This window comes from Barbatula barbatula (genome assembly GCF_947034865.1).
Source record: "Barbatula barbatula genome assembly, chromosome: 15".
NCBI classification, from domain to species: Eukaryota; Metazoa; Chordata; class Actinopteri; order Cypriniformes; family Nemacheilidae; genus Barbatula; species Barbatula barbatula.
Genome location: NC_136778.1, coordinates 11132027 through 11148501, shown reverse-complemented (window position 1 = coordinate 11148501; position 16475 = coordinate 11132027). Strand labels below are relative to the sequence as shown.

Below are 16475 nucleotides of genomic sequence, written 5' to 3'. Positions count from 1 at the left end.
ATTCAGTACACATGTACCTAAATGAAACTGGAATGTGTGTAAGTGCAGGAATGTGAAGTATATATTTTGTATCTGTGTAAGAGGGTCTGCTATATCTCTACTTGTAACAAACCTTGTAATTTGTTAGAAAAGTGGGTTACTTTGTGGTCTTTGACTGAAAGCTGTTATTTAAGAAGTGCTTCATGCTATCGTCATATGGAACCATTATGCATCTTTCCATTAGTAACCCACTGGAATCTAAAGTAGCGCCCCTTATTGTTTCATCAGGATACAATGCTGGTCCCAAAAACTGGGAGGTTTGTACATGTGTTTAAAGGGATAGTTCTCCCAAAAATGAAAATTCTGTCATCATTATTTACATCTACTCACCCTCTTTTCATTTTAAACCTGCATGAGTTTCTTTCTGTATAACACAAAATAAGATATTTTGAAGAATGTTTGTATCCAAACAACAGCAGTACCCATTGAGTTGATTTTGTGCCAATACAATAATATTGAATGGGTACCACCGTTGCCCGGTTAGATTATTCAGAAGATCTTCTTTTGTGTTCTTTGTAAGAAAGAAAGCAGGTTAAAAATTAAAAGTGTGATTAATGTCAGAATTTTTGGGTGAACTATCAATTTAAATTAGATGTTCTGGTGGTCATGCGGTTCAAATCTGGCTCTCAATATGCTTAGATATTATTTATTCGCCAACATTTCCTGTGCTCTCACTATGGCTCTCTCACAAAATACGACACATGGAATACCCTCCCAGCCTCTGTGTGGAGGATCTCAAATCCTAAGCAAGGGCCCCTCGAACATTACGAGCTGGTTTAATTTTCCTATACAGAGCTGTTGGTGCACTTCATAGAAGCCACATCTAAGCTGAAAATATACCGTGTCTGAATGCTGGGTAATAAATAATCTGAATTTAAGGCCGTACATAATACTACCTATTTATGGTCACTGTGCCTTTTAAGGCAAACTGATTATGTCAGTACTGGCTGAGCACCCTACATCAATTCAGGTTAGAATTCCACAAATGCAACAGGGAAAGTAAGCAAAGAAACCTGCACAACTATTTTTAGAAAGCGGGTCTGCGATCGTACATTGTGATATTTCTTGAATGCTGGAAACTATTAGGTGGGATATTAAGAGCAGGAGCAGTGGTTGGAGGGGGATATTTCTGGAGGGACTTGTAATGCCAGACCTCCACCGACCATTAACCGGCAACTCTTACTCAGAAGAGAGAGAGAAGCAAGATGTAGAGGGGAAAAAAGCATTTCTGAGGTAAAAATGTGGTTACAAGAGCAAGATTGAAGTTCTTGTATTAAAAGAAATGAGGAGACAGAATTTAGAGACGTGGGGTTTGCAAGAATGGATTTTGACGAAGTTAGCCTGAACGCTTCAGACTCAAAACAGAGCCAAAAAAGGAATGAAAGCACAACAGCCCAAGATCTCGAGTCCAAGAGCCTTTCACCAGCTGCCAAAATATTCCTGTAAAAGACTCCAATGTACAGGCGGTTCAAAAAACAGAAAGATGTTGAGGAGACAAAAGAAGAAGATGGTCTTAGATGGGTATTTATTTGTTTGATGTGGTGAAAAACACAGTCGGGATTGCCAAAAAAATGCCTTATCATTTAGGCCAACAGGTCCGAGCTTGAGGCACTTTCGCAGCCTTCAGGTTTGGCTTTGTTTAACCAATCAAACTTTTTTAATTAAAAATATATAGGTTTTCAATGCATTTTAAATAATCACAATTAGCATCATAGTTGTTAGTATCAAGTTGTATACATGACATGTGGAATATATGTGCATGTGGTCTCTATACAGTAGATGATGGAACTAAAGTGTTATTTCCTTTAAATAACCTTTTTGATTGTTGATATTTATTGATTTTGTGCTTTAGGTTTTGTGTTACACCTTGGCATCTTACTGACACGCATTGCATGTTGCCCATTTTTCTCATTCTCAACACAAACTCCAAGGATTTCTCAGCTCACTCAAACTTGGATAGAGCGTCTTCCACATCCATTTTAACAAAAAGAGAAGCAGGGAAAACACAGTGACTCATTAGTTGACATCTGGAAATAATCAGGTTGAACAGGGTTTGGAATATGACAGGACTACACCCCCAATCCCCTCACAAAACACTCTGAGAAATTACAACAACTCCGTTTCAGGAGATTCAGGAGGACTGGCAGAAAAGCACAAAGCCATATTACCATATTTATAGCTGCACGGTAAATTGTCAATGGCGCGCTGTTTATTTATACTGAAGGTGTTGGTATTGGGATGAGAATGTTGGTAACCAAACTGCACCAGCACCCATTCACATCTACACAAAACCAATGCAAGTGAATGGGTGCCGGTTTACAATTCTTCAAAATATCTTCTTTTGTGTTCTACGAAAGAAAGAAAGTCTTACTGGTTTGAAGTAAATGATGACAGAATTTAAATTTTTGGATGAACTATCAGTTTGTGCAAAAAATATCAGAGGAGCAGGTTGGGATTTGTGTACATTTGGCTAGAAGTGACTAGAAAGTTTTTCAGATGATGGAAAACTGTAGGCAGCAAATATCTGGTGTGTAGAAAAGCAAATGACAGTGTGGGGGTCAGTCCTGTGTTTGTATAAGTGAGGGAACCATGACTTAAGCCATGGGTTTGACACACATACTGTAATGCTCAATCATCCACCCACATTAACACGACTCACACGATCTATGTCTCTGTTTCACTTTTTTTTCCCCGTTTACATGCGGTTGACATCGTAATTTTAACTTTACCAAAGATAGCATATCACTCTCTTTTCAGTGGACTTTCATTTCACAACACAACTACACTCGAACAGAACAACCAGACCACCAGAGCTATGGACATTTCATTGTTTCTTAACATAACATTTTGCAAGATGACGTCTCTTGCATGTGAATTTGTAGAAATACATTTTGCCAAACTGGACATCATTTTTTCTTGTGTGATAGGCCATATATTCTGCGATGGAGGATAAACCTCTTGTGTTTTACCCTAATGTGTTTTTATTATATCACTCACTGTTCTTTGTTAATTTATTTCAAATAAAAAGCCACATTCAAAGACAATATTACATGTTCATTTTGTAGTTTAATAGCTTTAGCTTCTTTGTTTTACATAAGCGATAAGATACTACTGGAAGGCAGGACTTCTATGTCACAGTGGCCATATTGAGCGTTGCATTCCTCGCCAGTCATTGTAACGGCAGTGGCACATCTTGTTAATATTAATATCTTTGCTAATACACAGAAATGTAATGATTTTGGCTGTGACTATATTCATACATTCATATGTTATATAGCATGTTCTTGCCTTATTGCTCTAAAAATGGTTTTGTTTCATAGCTGTTTGGATAAAAGCGTCTGCTTAATGACTAAATGTTAATGTAGCTGTTACCATATAACATGAATACTGTATGCCTTAGGCCAAGGGTGTAACTTTTTGTTTTGAGAAGTGGGGGGACACGAAATGGGGGGAAATGTTTTTGATTTGAATCCCATTTACTACATTTAAATGCGTATAGGCATGGTAATGCAAAATCCATGAAATAATGTGGCAGAATTCACTATCACAAACTCAAAATACCTATGTTTTGCATGATTGATTAAACCATGAAACCTTTTATTGCTTAGCAAAAGTTTATGCTTATGAAGGGGGAAAATGCGAGTATTGACTGAGAAAATGGCTTATAAACCTGAATCTACGGTCGGGAGGAGACAAGCCAGATGACTTTCTAAAACGCTTAACAAGGTTTAAGAGATTTTTTACTTTATCTGTTTCATAAGGCCTTGTTCTTTTAACAAAAGTTAGTGTTCATTACAGGTAAGGTTTGACAGAAATTTGGGCTTACCTGGTCGTTGAACATAAGTACTTTGAGTTTGTCATAGTGAATTCCTATGGAGAAAATCACTTGCTGCCGTCCACGTGATTGAAAACAACCTTTCAGTAAGCTATTTTTAGAGCGTGCACAACGCCCGCATCGACACAGGCAGATTGCTCGGTCCTACTTCTCCGTGGTGATGACGCCGTATGGTTCAAAAATCATCATAATAAACTAATTTGAAAGTGGGGGGGACACAAACAGGATTTTGAAAAGTGGAGGGGAAATTACGCCCCTGCTTTAGGCTACTAATGGTTGCGGGGTGACATGCAAAAGCTGCCCCATATTACAATATTACAACACAACAAGACAAAGGCATTTGCTGTGCTGACGTGACATTGCAAAATATCCTGTAAAAACTAATATTGAGTCAATATCAAAACAGAAAACATTTTAACAAGTGAAAGGCTATCCCGTAAGCTGTGCAATATTGTGGCATCTTTGTCAAAGTCATTGATTTATTATTACTTAGTGATTACAGCAACAAAATTGTGTACACATCATCGTATATGGAACAGTAATAGTTGACATCTATGTATACTGTACATGTCTGTGTACAATGTAGCCTAAACTCAAAAAATTTGTGTTGGTTTCAAATAATGTTCAGTTTTATCAGTTTTTGACCCAGCCATGTTTGTTGTCTTTCTCATTATTAGTTTATTGTATAGTTATATTTCGTCACAACTTTTTATTTGAAAAAAGCTGTTGGGTTCATCATACATATTTTACCCAACGTTGGTTTAATACAACACAGCAGTATTCTTTAAGTTGTTTTGTGCAACTGAAAAGCTAGTTGGTTCTATTAACTCCCAGTTTTTTGACGCATGTTGTGTACAGATATATTCATGAAAAGTTCATTCTAAGAATTTCTCATTTTAATTATTCCTCAACAGAAACGCTGCACAGCTGAAGCAGCTTCAAGACCAGATCCTCCTAGAGCAGCAACAACAGCTAAATCAGGGGGTTCCTCCTCATCAGCAACCTTCACAGGAAGTCCCGCCTCCATCTCCTCCTCTCCCACCTCCTCCCTCCTTCCAGGAGCTGGAGAGCAGCACCATGCAGACCAGCACCTTCAACTACGCCCGACCCAAGCAGTTCATCGCTGCCCAGAGCCCCACAACAAGCGGGGGGCCGATGGGATACAGCACCCAGTCCTCTACCTCCTCAAGCTCCAGCATCACCTCCCCCATATCCCCCACTACGGTCCAAAAACCATTCAGCCGCATCACTCTTCCACCCTTCCAACAACAGCCGCTGCTGTCTAAAGGAAGCAGTGTGGAGTCCCCTAACTCTCCCTCTTTCCCTCCACCACCTCCACCGTTCCTCAGCTCCTGCAATCCGTCATCTCCCTCTGGCTCGGCACAGGATTTCCCTCCTCCTCCTCCACCGCCCCCTCCACCTGTCACATCAAGCCCCGCCCGCTCAGAAAGCTCCTCCCCCTTTACATCCACACCCCCATCACCAGCCGGGTATTTGGTATCGGTGCTTCCGGTTTCACCTCCTCCACCGCCAGTGAATGCACTGGGACTGCCCAAGGGTAATGGCACAGTGTGAGTACCCACAATTCTTTGCTACAGTTCACCACCTGATTAAATGATTAGTTTATCCATATTAATAACATATAACATATTAATATTGTTATCATTTACTCATGTTTTTACTCGTTCCAAATCAATATTGTTTCTCTTATTTTTCTCTATATTTTCCACCATGTTCCTATTTCAGAATATTTTGGGGGGGCTGGAAATTATTGTACTTGTCTAGGTGGGTCCCTTTTGGGAACTCCTGCTCTAGACCACTGTGCATGACATTCAAAGTAAACTCTTGGGAGAATGAGTAATCTGGAGTGCTGCCCCTGTTTTCCTGTTGCTGTGTAGATGATATATTTGCATTCTTACGTGGCATGTTTATGGAGACACAGGGACCAGTGAGAGCTGAGGAACCTTTAGAGTCAGCCGGGCCCGGGTGTTTGAGAACATTTCTAGAAACCACCTCAGATAATATGAGAATGATCCTTCTTGAAGGAATTCTTCACCTAGCAATGTAACTTTACAAAGTGCCCAAGTTGTTCCATTATAAAAGTCCTTTCTGCTTACAGATTCAACTAGAATCTTTCGTTTTCCCACATCAATATCCTTTTATATTCTCACATTCTTTTTTTCTCCTGCAAGTGATGTACTGTTGATAAAAAATGAAGTACTGGAGAGCACAGGGCTTGAAAGGTCGTTTCTCATGATCTGAGATGTGAAACTGTTGTGAAGTTGATCCTGCATGCAAGACACTGAAATAGGAGTTTAAAGCCCGCTCATCCATCAGCGATTAAGAAAGAGGAAGAGCGCTACCCTGATTCAAAACTGAAGCTTCACCTCTTCGTCTTTATTATCTCCCACTACTAGTTCATCTCTTACATCCCCTCCTCCATCGCTCTCGCTCTCTTCCTGGCATTCCAGAGCCAGAGGGGAAAAGATAAGAGGCCGCGGTGAAATTCTGAAGAGAGCACATATACACACACAGAAAAAGTGATTCACGCATCCCAGAGAACACGCAATAATATTTTTCCACTCTCCTCTCAGAAATGTCAGAAATTGCAGTTTATTATTTATTGGGGTTGAGTTCAGTTGTTTTGTTTGTGTTTGTCAGGATTTAATGGGCAGTTACTTATTGGATGCTAGAGTTTATATAATCAATATCGACCAGTCATTTAAAGCTGTTTCTATTTTCTGTAGTCAACACGATGAGATCTAAACCTGGTTTATAATTTACAAATCAATCAAAATATGCATTGAAATGAATTATTCTTTGTATCAAGTGTTGAACAGTCCTGATGGTTCCTTCAGCAGTTTTCTCAATTAACATGTTTGTACATTTAGTAAACTGATATTCGTACATGCTATTCTACGACATTGGCATGCTAGAGAAACTGGATTTTATTAGTCTTTTCAACACCTGCTTTATTAAACACAGCTGTTTCTGTACCTGAACGAATGGAAAGTCTATTATTTGTTGAAATTTTAAAGTATTTTCACTCTTATTACGAATGTATTTTAACAGGGCACTGCCTCGTAAAACCACACCCCGTACACCACGCCTCATCTCGGATTCGGATATCCAGGGCTCCAAAGATGCAGTCATACAAGACCTGGAGAGAAAACTGCGTTTCAAAGAGGAGCGACTCAGCAATGGCCAACAGGTTTGTGATTGTACGCTTGTGACTAAAATTATGTTTGCAACACTAAAGAATTATGATATAGTTGTACTAGACAAAATGTATACAAATTAACACGTTACTAGCATTTCCACATCAGTAATCATACATTCAATAATACAGGTGGCTGTTTGACTTATAAAAAATCTGATTTACCACATAAAGGATTTCACCAAGAAGTTACATTTATGTAATTGTTGTGCATCTTCCAACTTAAAGGAACAGTTCACCCAAAAATACAGATTCTGTAATTATTATCCTATTGTCATTTCAAAGCTGTTTGATTTTTTTTTTCTTCGGCAGAAGAAAGATATTTTGAAAAATGTTGTTAACTGGTACCAATTCACTTGCATTGGTTTCATGTTCATACAATAGAAGTGAATAGGTGCCGGCACTTTTCGGTTGCCAACTTTCTTCAAAATATCTTCTTTTGTGTTCTGCGGAAGAAAGTCATACAGATTTGAAATGAGAAGAGGGTAAATAAATGATGACATAATTTTCATTTTTGGGTGAACTTTAACAATATGATTTAAGAAAGTGAGTCGCAATTCGATATATTTTGCCTTAAAGGTCCAGTGTGACATTTTTGGGATGGTCTATTGATAGAAATGCAATATAATAGAGGTGTATAAAAAGCTTACACAATGAAGAGTTGTGTTTGTATTAACTCGGAATGAGCTATTTCTATCTACAAAAACCACGGGTCTCCTTGCATGTAATTCGCAATGCTCTGTCAGTCGTAGAAGTGTTTCGAGGAGGAGGGCTACAGTGAGCGGTTGGTTGCAATTCGCAACCTTGCCACTAGATAATACTGACTGGACCTTTAAAGCGTACCTCTGCCGAAAAATGAAAAAAAAACATCATAAATGACTCACCCTAAAGTAGTTCGTCATCCCTAGGACCTCTGTTTATCTCCAGAACGCAAATTCTGAGCCTGGGAGCTTTCTGACTCCTTCATAGACTGCAACGTAAACAAATTTCAAACAGCTGAAATTAAGTGAACATACCGTTTAAAGAGCCCATACGACAAGGATGCGTTTGTGCGCAAACAAACAAAAATACAGACTATATTCGATAATTTGAAGGTGAAATCTTTCCATCTCGATATGAAAAATGTGCGTTCCGCCTGTGCAACCTTTGTGTACGCGCCTGCCATGCGTAAACATTTATAATAATGTATATGCACGCGAAAAAAACGCAAAATGTGAAGTGCTCTCTTTACCTTACCCCGATTCACAACAGTAATTTTATAATTACTATGATTTAATATGATCTACAAGTTGAGTTGTCATTTACAAAATTGACTTCATTTGACTTATTATTTGGCACATTTTAATGAGAATTGGCAAATACAAAGTGTAATTTTGACAATATTCAGCCATAAATTGTAGTAAATTTCCTTCAATTACAAATGCAACTAAGATGAATCCCTACAAAGGGTCTACTATTTACCCAGAATGCACAGCAAAACCCACCTCATATTTAACATCCCAAATTACTGTAACCAGCATCCAAGTACACTAAATGCTGTCGCGTGTGCGTGTTCTCACACACTAACCCAGGCTCTGACAGATTAATCCTGCTTGCTTTCAGAGGTTAACCTATGAGGAGAAGATGGCTCGCAGGCTGCTGGGTGCTGACAATGCTGCCACAGTGTTTAATACACAACAGGTGGAGGAGGAGCCAGTTACACAGGTACAGTATATACAGAAATACATGCGTTCATATGCACAAACACATTATTCCCACCTATCGACACAACATACCACTGTGTCACATTGTAAAAAAAAATCTTATTTAAATACCTTATAAACAAAATGTTTACACACTTTCCTAAAGTGTAATGCTTGTGTTGCTAAGCTGTTGGAAGTCACGTAGAGCTTTGTGGTTTGCCTGCGTGCTTGTAAATGATATTTTAATTCAGCTAATAGCTCCGAGCTCCTGCATGTGCCTGCACATATGCATTTGGTAGATAGTGATGTCATTTTGGCAATAAGTGTGCAGGAAGCATTTTGGAGGTGTGCGAAAGGGTACATTCATAAGCACACACAGACACACTGTAATGTGTGTGACTGTGCACATTTGTGTAATAGGTATGTAATCAATGCACATGGTGTGACATCATCAACCCCCCACACCCCCTGCCTGTTTTCTGATCTCTTTACAGGAAGGGATCTCAGCTGATTCAGATTCTGTACCTCAAAAGGTTGTTCATACGGGTCTTATATAACCAACACAGCAGCATTGTTGTCTTTCTTTACTAAGCATCCAAGTCTGTCTGACCACACCATAGACCCCCCCTTTAGCTCTCTGTGTGGTAACATCCAAGTTTTGTCCATTCACTCCTTTATGTGACTAAACACAGCATGTTTATCTATACAGTGCACTACTTTTATAGAGTCCTTGATGCTAGGTGATGTGAGAGAATATATTCTTTGGAAAGATCATACAATTAGAAGAAGTCAAAATTCTTTATGCTGTTGGGTTTAGAGCTATGGCTACAAAGTGTTTTGAAACAATAGGCTTTTGATGAAAGTAAATTGTAGTGTTTATAGTGAAAGAAATTGATGGCAGCAAGCTTCATTTTATAATTTCGATGTAATATAAAGAGTTTTGATAATTAAATCTTGAATTACAAAAAAAATTCTACAAAAAATAGTTTTGCCTTATCAGTCATTTAATAATGGGCTTACCGGGCACTGAAGAGACTGAGTCTGCTTTACACATTTCCTACCCTTGGTTGCAGATACTCAAATGCACATGCTTGTCTTCTGAACCGTGAAAAGTTGAAATGCTGTGTCATAAATGTAAAGTTTGTTTAGGGTTCCACACATGTCCTTGAGTTCTGCTTGAAGAAATTCTGCTTGTCTGTGTGTTTATGTTAGTAATGTGCATGTGTGTGTGCTGTTCGTCAAAGAGAACTAAATGGAGAGGAGGCATCCTCGGCATGTGCAGTTTCAGTTGCGTGTGCATTTTTCTCGCTGCAGCTGCATCTTAAACCTGCGATTGTTGTGATGTTATGAGGGCACACCATTCTCCAGATGTTTCTTATGAGCGGCAGAGAAAAAACAGATGGAGAGAAAAAAGAGAATATGTAATAAAAGAAGTAATATGCAGGGAATATGAATAAAAATGTGTAGACTGAATACAGCATATCTGCCAAATGCATTCATTTAAAAGTTGGACAAAACAACATGGCAAAAATCACAACATATAATGGCTGTTTCAAGGAGGTTGTCTTTTTACAACACCATGCCATCAAACACATCAAAGGTCCCGCCTTAAAATGATCTGGCTGGTATCTATGCTTAAATAAACTGAGCAGTGTTTTGACAGACTAACTTTTTAGAAAATTGTGAACAGAGAAGCTCTGGGAGTGAGATCTCTTCGAATAGTTGACTGTAAAGTATTTTAGCATTGGGAAAATTACCGTTTAAAGATTTTGTGTGCCCTTCCTACAGTATTTTCTGTTTTCACTCACTATATTACCCAGCATGCATTGCTCCCCTAACATCAGTTCCTGCGTGTGTGACAGGAGTATAAAGTATCCAGCTTCGAGCAGCGGTTGATCAGCGAGATTGAGTACCGCCTGGAGCGCTCGCCTGTGGAGGAATCTGACGATGATGTTGAGCATGATGAAGATGCACCGGGAGAGACAGTCGCGCCATTCTTGGATCAGAAGCTTAAGCACTACAAGGTGTTCGAAGGCATGCCTGTGACCTTCAGCTGCAAGGTCATCGGAGATCCAAAGCCAAAGGTGAGGGGTGCCATGCAATCCAGCTCTCCTTATATTCTTACATTCATGTTGCTTGTTAGTGACTTTGGTTGAAAAAGTTTAAAATGTCCAAGCATTATGACTAAAATATAGGTAAAGATCTAAACAGAGATGGAGATTTACAGATTGCAGCTTTTATATTATATATGGACGTTTTCAAATGTCAACATCTATAGTGGATAGGAGTGGTTATAATTATATGCTCCGGACATTTCTAACATTCCAGAGCTTTATAATGTTTAGAGATGCGCTAGTTGCTATAGAAATGTTTGTTTTACAGTTTATGGTGTTTTGCAAAGAGGCATGTATTTTATAAAGGGGATTGAGGTAGAGGACACTGCTATGAGATTCCTGCTATATATAATCTGACTTTTTCACTCGAATGACTGTGATGACAGAATTCTTTGTAATATCACGAACAAAGAGGAAGACAGAAGGAAAAAGCAAAGGCGTCGGGGTGAAAAACATGTTGCGTCATTGCATCTATTATACCTGTGTGTGTTTGCAGGTATACTGGTTTAAGGATGGAAAGCAGATATCGAAGCGCAGTGAGCATTACCGTATCAGCCGCGAGCCGGATGGCACATGCCTCCTGCACACGGCCGCTGCCTCACTAGATGATGATGGAAACTACACTATTATGGCCAGCAACCCAGCGGTGAGACACAAAAGCACAACACTTTAAATGTATCCTAGTTAGAACGTTTATTATTGTGATAGAGAATGAAGCATATTAGTGTTTCATTTTATTGACTTAGTTTGTCATCACCCTTTCACACAAACGCACAAACACAATTAAATGGCTAGTTGTCTTGACCCGTGTTGTGTGATTCAGACGGATAAACATCAGCAGTCGGTCCACTCGCACAAACAGATTCTGAAATGTTCCAGATCCGTTCAATGAATCAAACAGTCTAAATGAGCAATCAATCACAAACTCGCAATGACAAACAAGGAGGTCACGTAGTCACGCAAGTTTATGTGGTCACAGGCCTCTTATTCTCTCTCCCTCTCTGTTTTAGTTTTAAAATGCCTTCTTGGCGTGACAAATGTTTGTACAGTAATATTGGTGAAGCTGGTTGCGGATAAACAGAAAAGATCAAAACAAAAAATGCTGCGAAACGGCATTGTTAAATTAACAGAAGATTAAAAAGCATATACATCATGCGCTCCGCTCATTCCTCAAAAAAGCTTGCTTTTATTGAATTCAATAGATGGCATGTGAACAGATCTAAACACTGCGGTCTGATTTCTATTCTTTGTTTATCTCTTCTTTTTTACTTGTATGTTTCTGTTTATTTATTTTTTACAGAATGAAATAAAACGTGTTTTTTTCTGCTTAGGGGAGAGTTAGCTGTACTGGCAGAATGATGGTCCAAGCTGTAAACCAACGAGGAAGAAGTCAGCGCTCCACACCTGGACACATTCGCAGGTAAGCAGGCATCGCCGCTTCTTTACAAAGCAAGAGCTTTATTCTGGTCTCGACAGGTCCAAGATCAGGTTTAACCTTAATCACTGTGATTTCGAGGAAAACACTATAATCTGTTCCCAGACCCGTTGAATTTAATGTAGATCATTGTCAACCGCCAATGACTTGAGTTGATTTATGGGATTAGCAGTAAAAGAGGGCGTGTCCTGTGTAAAAGACACCTGTATGTTTTGAACAGTGATGTAAAGACCATTTAACAAAGTCTTTTGTGAAGAGTAGAGAATGTGTGTTTGGGAATGGCTTTCATGGGTGGGGTTTCCTCCTGATAAGATGTTATATTATATTGGGCCTTTCTGCCCTTTGAGTTCTTTACGTATTTGATTGACAGAGTCAATAGTGTCTGAAGGTACCGCACAATGTACATGCCTATTATTCATGACGTATGTTTAAAATTCCCTACGCACAAAAGTAATCTGAGCCTCGTCTAAGATTGATTCTATTCTCATTGTTAAAAATGAGTTTTTTGGGAAACTACATTTTTCGCACTGAATGCTAATCATTTTAAAATTTGGTATGATGAATTTTCTGCTAGCACTTATAGATATAACGAAATTACTTAAACTGTAAAGTTAATTATTGCTGTGTTTAAACCAGTGTATACAACATGCTAACATTACATTTCGTGTTATTTGATCACATATCTAAATGAAGGGTTCATTTGCAAACACAGAACTCTTTAAAAATGTAAATTTTTATTGTACATTCCAAATAATCTCAATCTAACTGCAGTTGCGTTGTCTTGATCAAATCATTAAATTAATCAAAATTGAAATGAAAACAGAGTTTTTGCAATCTAACCCTTTAAATATAGAAATAAACTGATGTACAAAGTTGTTTTTATCTGTTTGGTACATGCATGGCAATATCAGGTGTAAACGGTGTCATTTTCTTTCTCCCAGACCTCGCTCAAGGTCCAGAGACAGTGGTGATGAGAACGAGAACATTCAGGAACGTCACTTTCGCCCTCACTTCCTGCAGGCCCCTGGTGACCTTATTGTGCAGGAGGGCAAACTCTGTCGCATGGACTGCAAGGTGACCAGCTCTGTCCACAGCAGTTCTGATATCAGCCATAAGACCTCAAAGCTTTTCACACACTGGAGCTCAGCACATATTTTATCAATGTGACATAACCTAAACAAATATGAACCTGAACTTGAAAAGAAAGTTCTACATACAAGTCGAGCTGTAATGACTAAATCTGTGGGATGCCCTTTAAAATCAGTGACAAAACAAATGTGTTGACAGTTATGATTTTACAATGGAAGTTACACGCAGACACAATAACAACTGACGCATAAGCAACATTTTGTTCAACACACAAGTTTTTGACAGTTGTTTTTATTGGAAAAAAACAACAGATCGCTACAAACCAGACACATAGAAAACATTTAGAAATTCTAGCACCAAATGATTGAATCTGAACTGCAGCATTAAGAGAAATACTAAATTACCTTTAGTGAAAAGCAGGAATTATCTATTTTTTCTCTCTTATGTTATTTAGTTTATTTTTCTCAGAAGTTTCCATCTTATATTTCTTTAATTGAATCACATTGCATTCACTTCAGACATTATTTGTCTTTCGGCTGTTCATGTCTAGGCTATAATAATTGAAACATTGAGCTGTCACAATAAAACCTTATACTGTGGTATAGAAGGATTCACATGCTTAAAAAAGATCAGTGACTCTCACATACACTAAGCCCTTAATGTCAGAGGTATTTATAAATCAGATTTATTTCCACTGGCTTTCAGGCTTTTTATACTTTCCAAGCAATATACGTCCCTAGTTGTTCGCAAGGTCAAAGAATAAAATTAAAACGTTTTGTTCCTTTTTCAGTTAATCTGCTTTTTCACTTACAAAGTCATTATGGGAAATTTTTTTTAGTTTCTATGAAAGTCACAAATGCACTCAAGTTGGCTGTAGCGATTGATGTGATGGACGTTTTAAGCATCACACAGGGAATATTCGCACCCCGGGGGAATAGCACTCGAACAGAGAGCTCACAGACGGGAACGTTCTCAGGAACAGCACAACAAACACGAACAGATAAACAAGCATTGTAAACATCTGAATCCACCCATCTCGGTCCCTTGCGTAAACAAGCGTGAGCACACAGACACGTTAACTGGTGGTCTGGTGCTGGCACACCTCAGGGTGTGGCAGGTGTTGTGTTTCTCAGGAATGTGAGAGATGGTGAAAACAGAGCCCGGGCATTGTGCGCAGACCCATTTCTCATGAGAACCGCATGCATAGTAGATACCTACCAAACAGTCCAGTACACATTACACTGGGATAAAATACTTAATGCATTACATTAAATTCGAATCACATGGAGTTATGTTTTCCATACTGAAAGCATACGGTTGACATTTATTGTTCTTTAGGTAAGCGGGTTGCCGACCCCTGACCTTATCTGGCAGCTGAATAGCCAGCCCATACGTCCAGACTCATCCCACAAGATGCTGGTGAGGGAGAACGGAGTTCACTCATTGGTCATCGAGCCCGTCACTAGCAGAGATGCCGGCGTGTACACGTGCATTGCCAGCAACAGGGCTGGACAGAACTCTTTTAACCTAGAGCTCATTGTTGCAGGTATGTAAGCATGTACATAACCATCATCTTCTGGTCACGGCATTCAAACAGTAATGATAAATCGCATCCAGAATAAAAGTTTGTGTTACATAATGTCTGTGTACTGTGCGTACTAATTTAATGTTTAAAATAACATGCACATACATGTATATATATAAGAAATATATAAAAATGTATCATTTAAATTATTGATAAGTATAAATAAATGCATGTAAATATTTTCTATTATGTGTTTATAAATACAAAAATAATGTGCAAAGTACACAGACATATATTATGTGGACACAAACTTTTATTCTGGATGCTATTCATCGCGATTAATCGTTTGACAGCCCTAATTTTCATATATTTATTGTATTTACATTTTCATCTTAGCCAAAGAGATGCATAAAGCCCCATGCTTCATTGAGAAACTCCAAAACACAAGCGTGGCTGAGGGTCACCCCGTCCGTTTGGAGTGTCGTGTGTCTGGAGTGCCGTTCCCACAGATATTCTGGAAGAAAGAGAACGAGTCTTTTACTCACAACACGGACAGAATAAGGTATAAGACCTCCGCCAATCACAGCTCTCCTACAGTCGTTCACCAATCAACCTGTTTATGTTCCTCTTATCCATAAACAGATGACATGAAAACTACAACCACTGATCAGTTAAACTTTCCTATTAAATAGTTAACCTTTAAATGTTATTGAGAGGATTTAGTTTTGAACACAATATTCCACTCCCTTACTTCATGTGCACTGTTCATCTATATATGGCTGCTGAAGCGAAGCCGATTTTAAGCTGTTACTGTGTGTTTATACACAAAGAGTGACGACAGGCCTTATAAAAGAAACATGCACTGTAACTCTACCGTAGGCGCTACCATCTATGCCACCTCAGAGAGGCGAGAGCAGTTAGTCACAAGCTGTAAAATGTGCAATAACTTTGTTTGTGAACGCGGTTTATTAATCTAGATTCAAATTAAAGTGATATGTTTATGGAGTATGAATATACAACATGTTGTTTCTCTTAAATGCCACCGATCTCTTAAAAAGGCATAAAACTTGCTCATTCTAATGCGTCTTGCATTGGATTTCCCAGCATGCACCAGGACAACTTCGGGTACCTCTGTATGATCATCCAGCCTGCCCTAAAGGAAGACGCAGGGTGGTACACGGTTTCAGCTAAGAATGAAGCTGGCATCATCTCCAGTACAGCACGTCTCGACGTTCATAGTGAGTATAACAAAGCATGCAGGCAACGACGCCAGGTACAGTATATCTGGGATAACGGGTTATGATTGGTAACGTTCCAAATTGGAAACGAAGTAGTTTTAAGTGGTTTATCTGATCAACTTGTCATGCACTTGCATAAGGTACTTCAGACAAAGAACAAATCCGTATTTAATCTGTCCAATAAAAGCATACTCCCTTCCTCCGCCCAGTAACGTTTCCATAGCAGTCCTGTCAGCCAGTGTTGTGTGTTTGCCGTCCACAACATGTTTAACAATACAGATGCTTTACCTAAGGTTAAACA

At 38.9% G+C, this 16475-nt stretch overlaps 1 protein-coding gene across 7 annotated transcripts in view; it reads left to right on the top strand.

Moving 5' to 3' along the window:
- palld (palladin, cytoskeletal associated protein) overlaps positions 1 to 16475 on the top strand; it is a 45827-nt gene that overhangs the window by 26873 nt on the left and 2479 nt on the right. For 4 of the 7 annotated variants that reach the window (XR_013787674.1, XM_079475079.1, XM_079475082.1 and 1 more), the window contains 10 exons: positions 4789 to 5445; positions 6947 to 7085; positions 8694 to 8795; positions 10636 to 10857; positions 11384 to 11533; positions 12219 to 12307; positions 13264 to 13396; positions 14750 to 14957; positions 15333 to 15498; positions 16041 to 16174. Coding sequence is in view for 6 of the 7 variants with exons in the window: in XM_079475079.1 (XP_079331205.1) it covers positions 4789 to 5445; positions 6947 to 7085; positions 8694 to 8795; positions 10636 to 10857; positions 11384 to 11533; positions 12219 to 12307; positions 13264 to 13396; positions 14750 to 14957; positions 15333 to 15498; positions 16041 to 16174 (2000 nt within the window). In the remaining variant the exon portion in view is untranslated. Of the gene's footprint in view, positions 1 to 4788; positions 5446 to 6946; positions 7086 to 8693; positions 8796 to 9267; positions 9307 to 10635; positions 10858 to 11383; positions 11534 to 12218; positions 12308 to 13263; positions 13397 to 14749; positions 14958 to 15332; positions 15499 to 16040; positions 16175 to 16475 lie in introns of all 7 variants that reach the window. The other 3 variants (XM_079475078.1, XM_079475080.1, XM_079475081.1) reach the window with 1 other exon arrangement.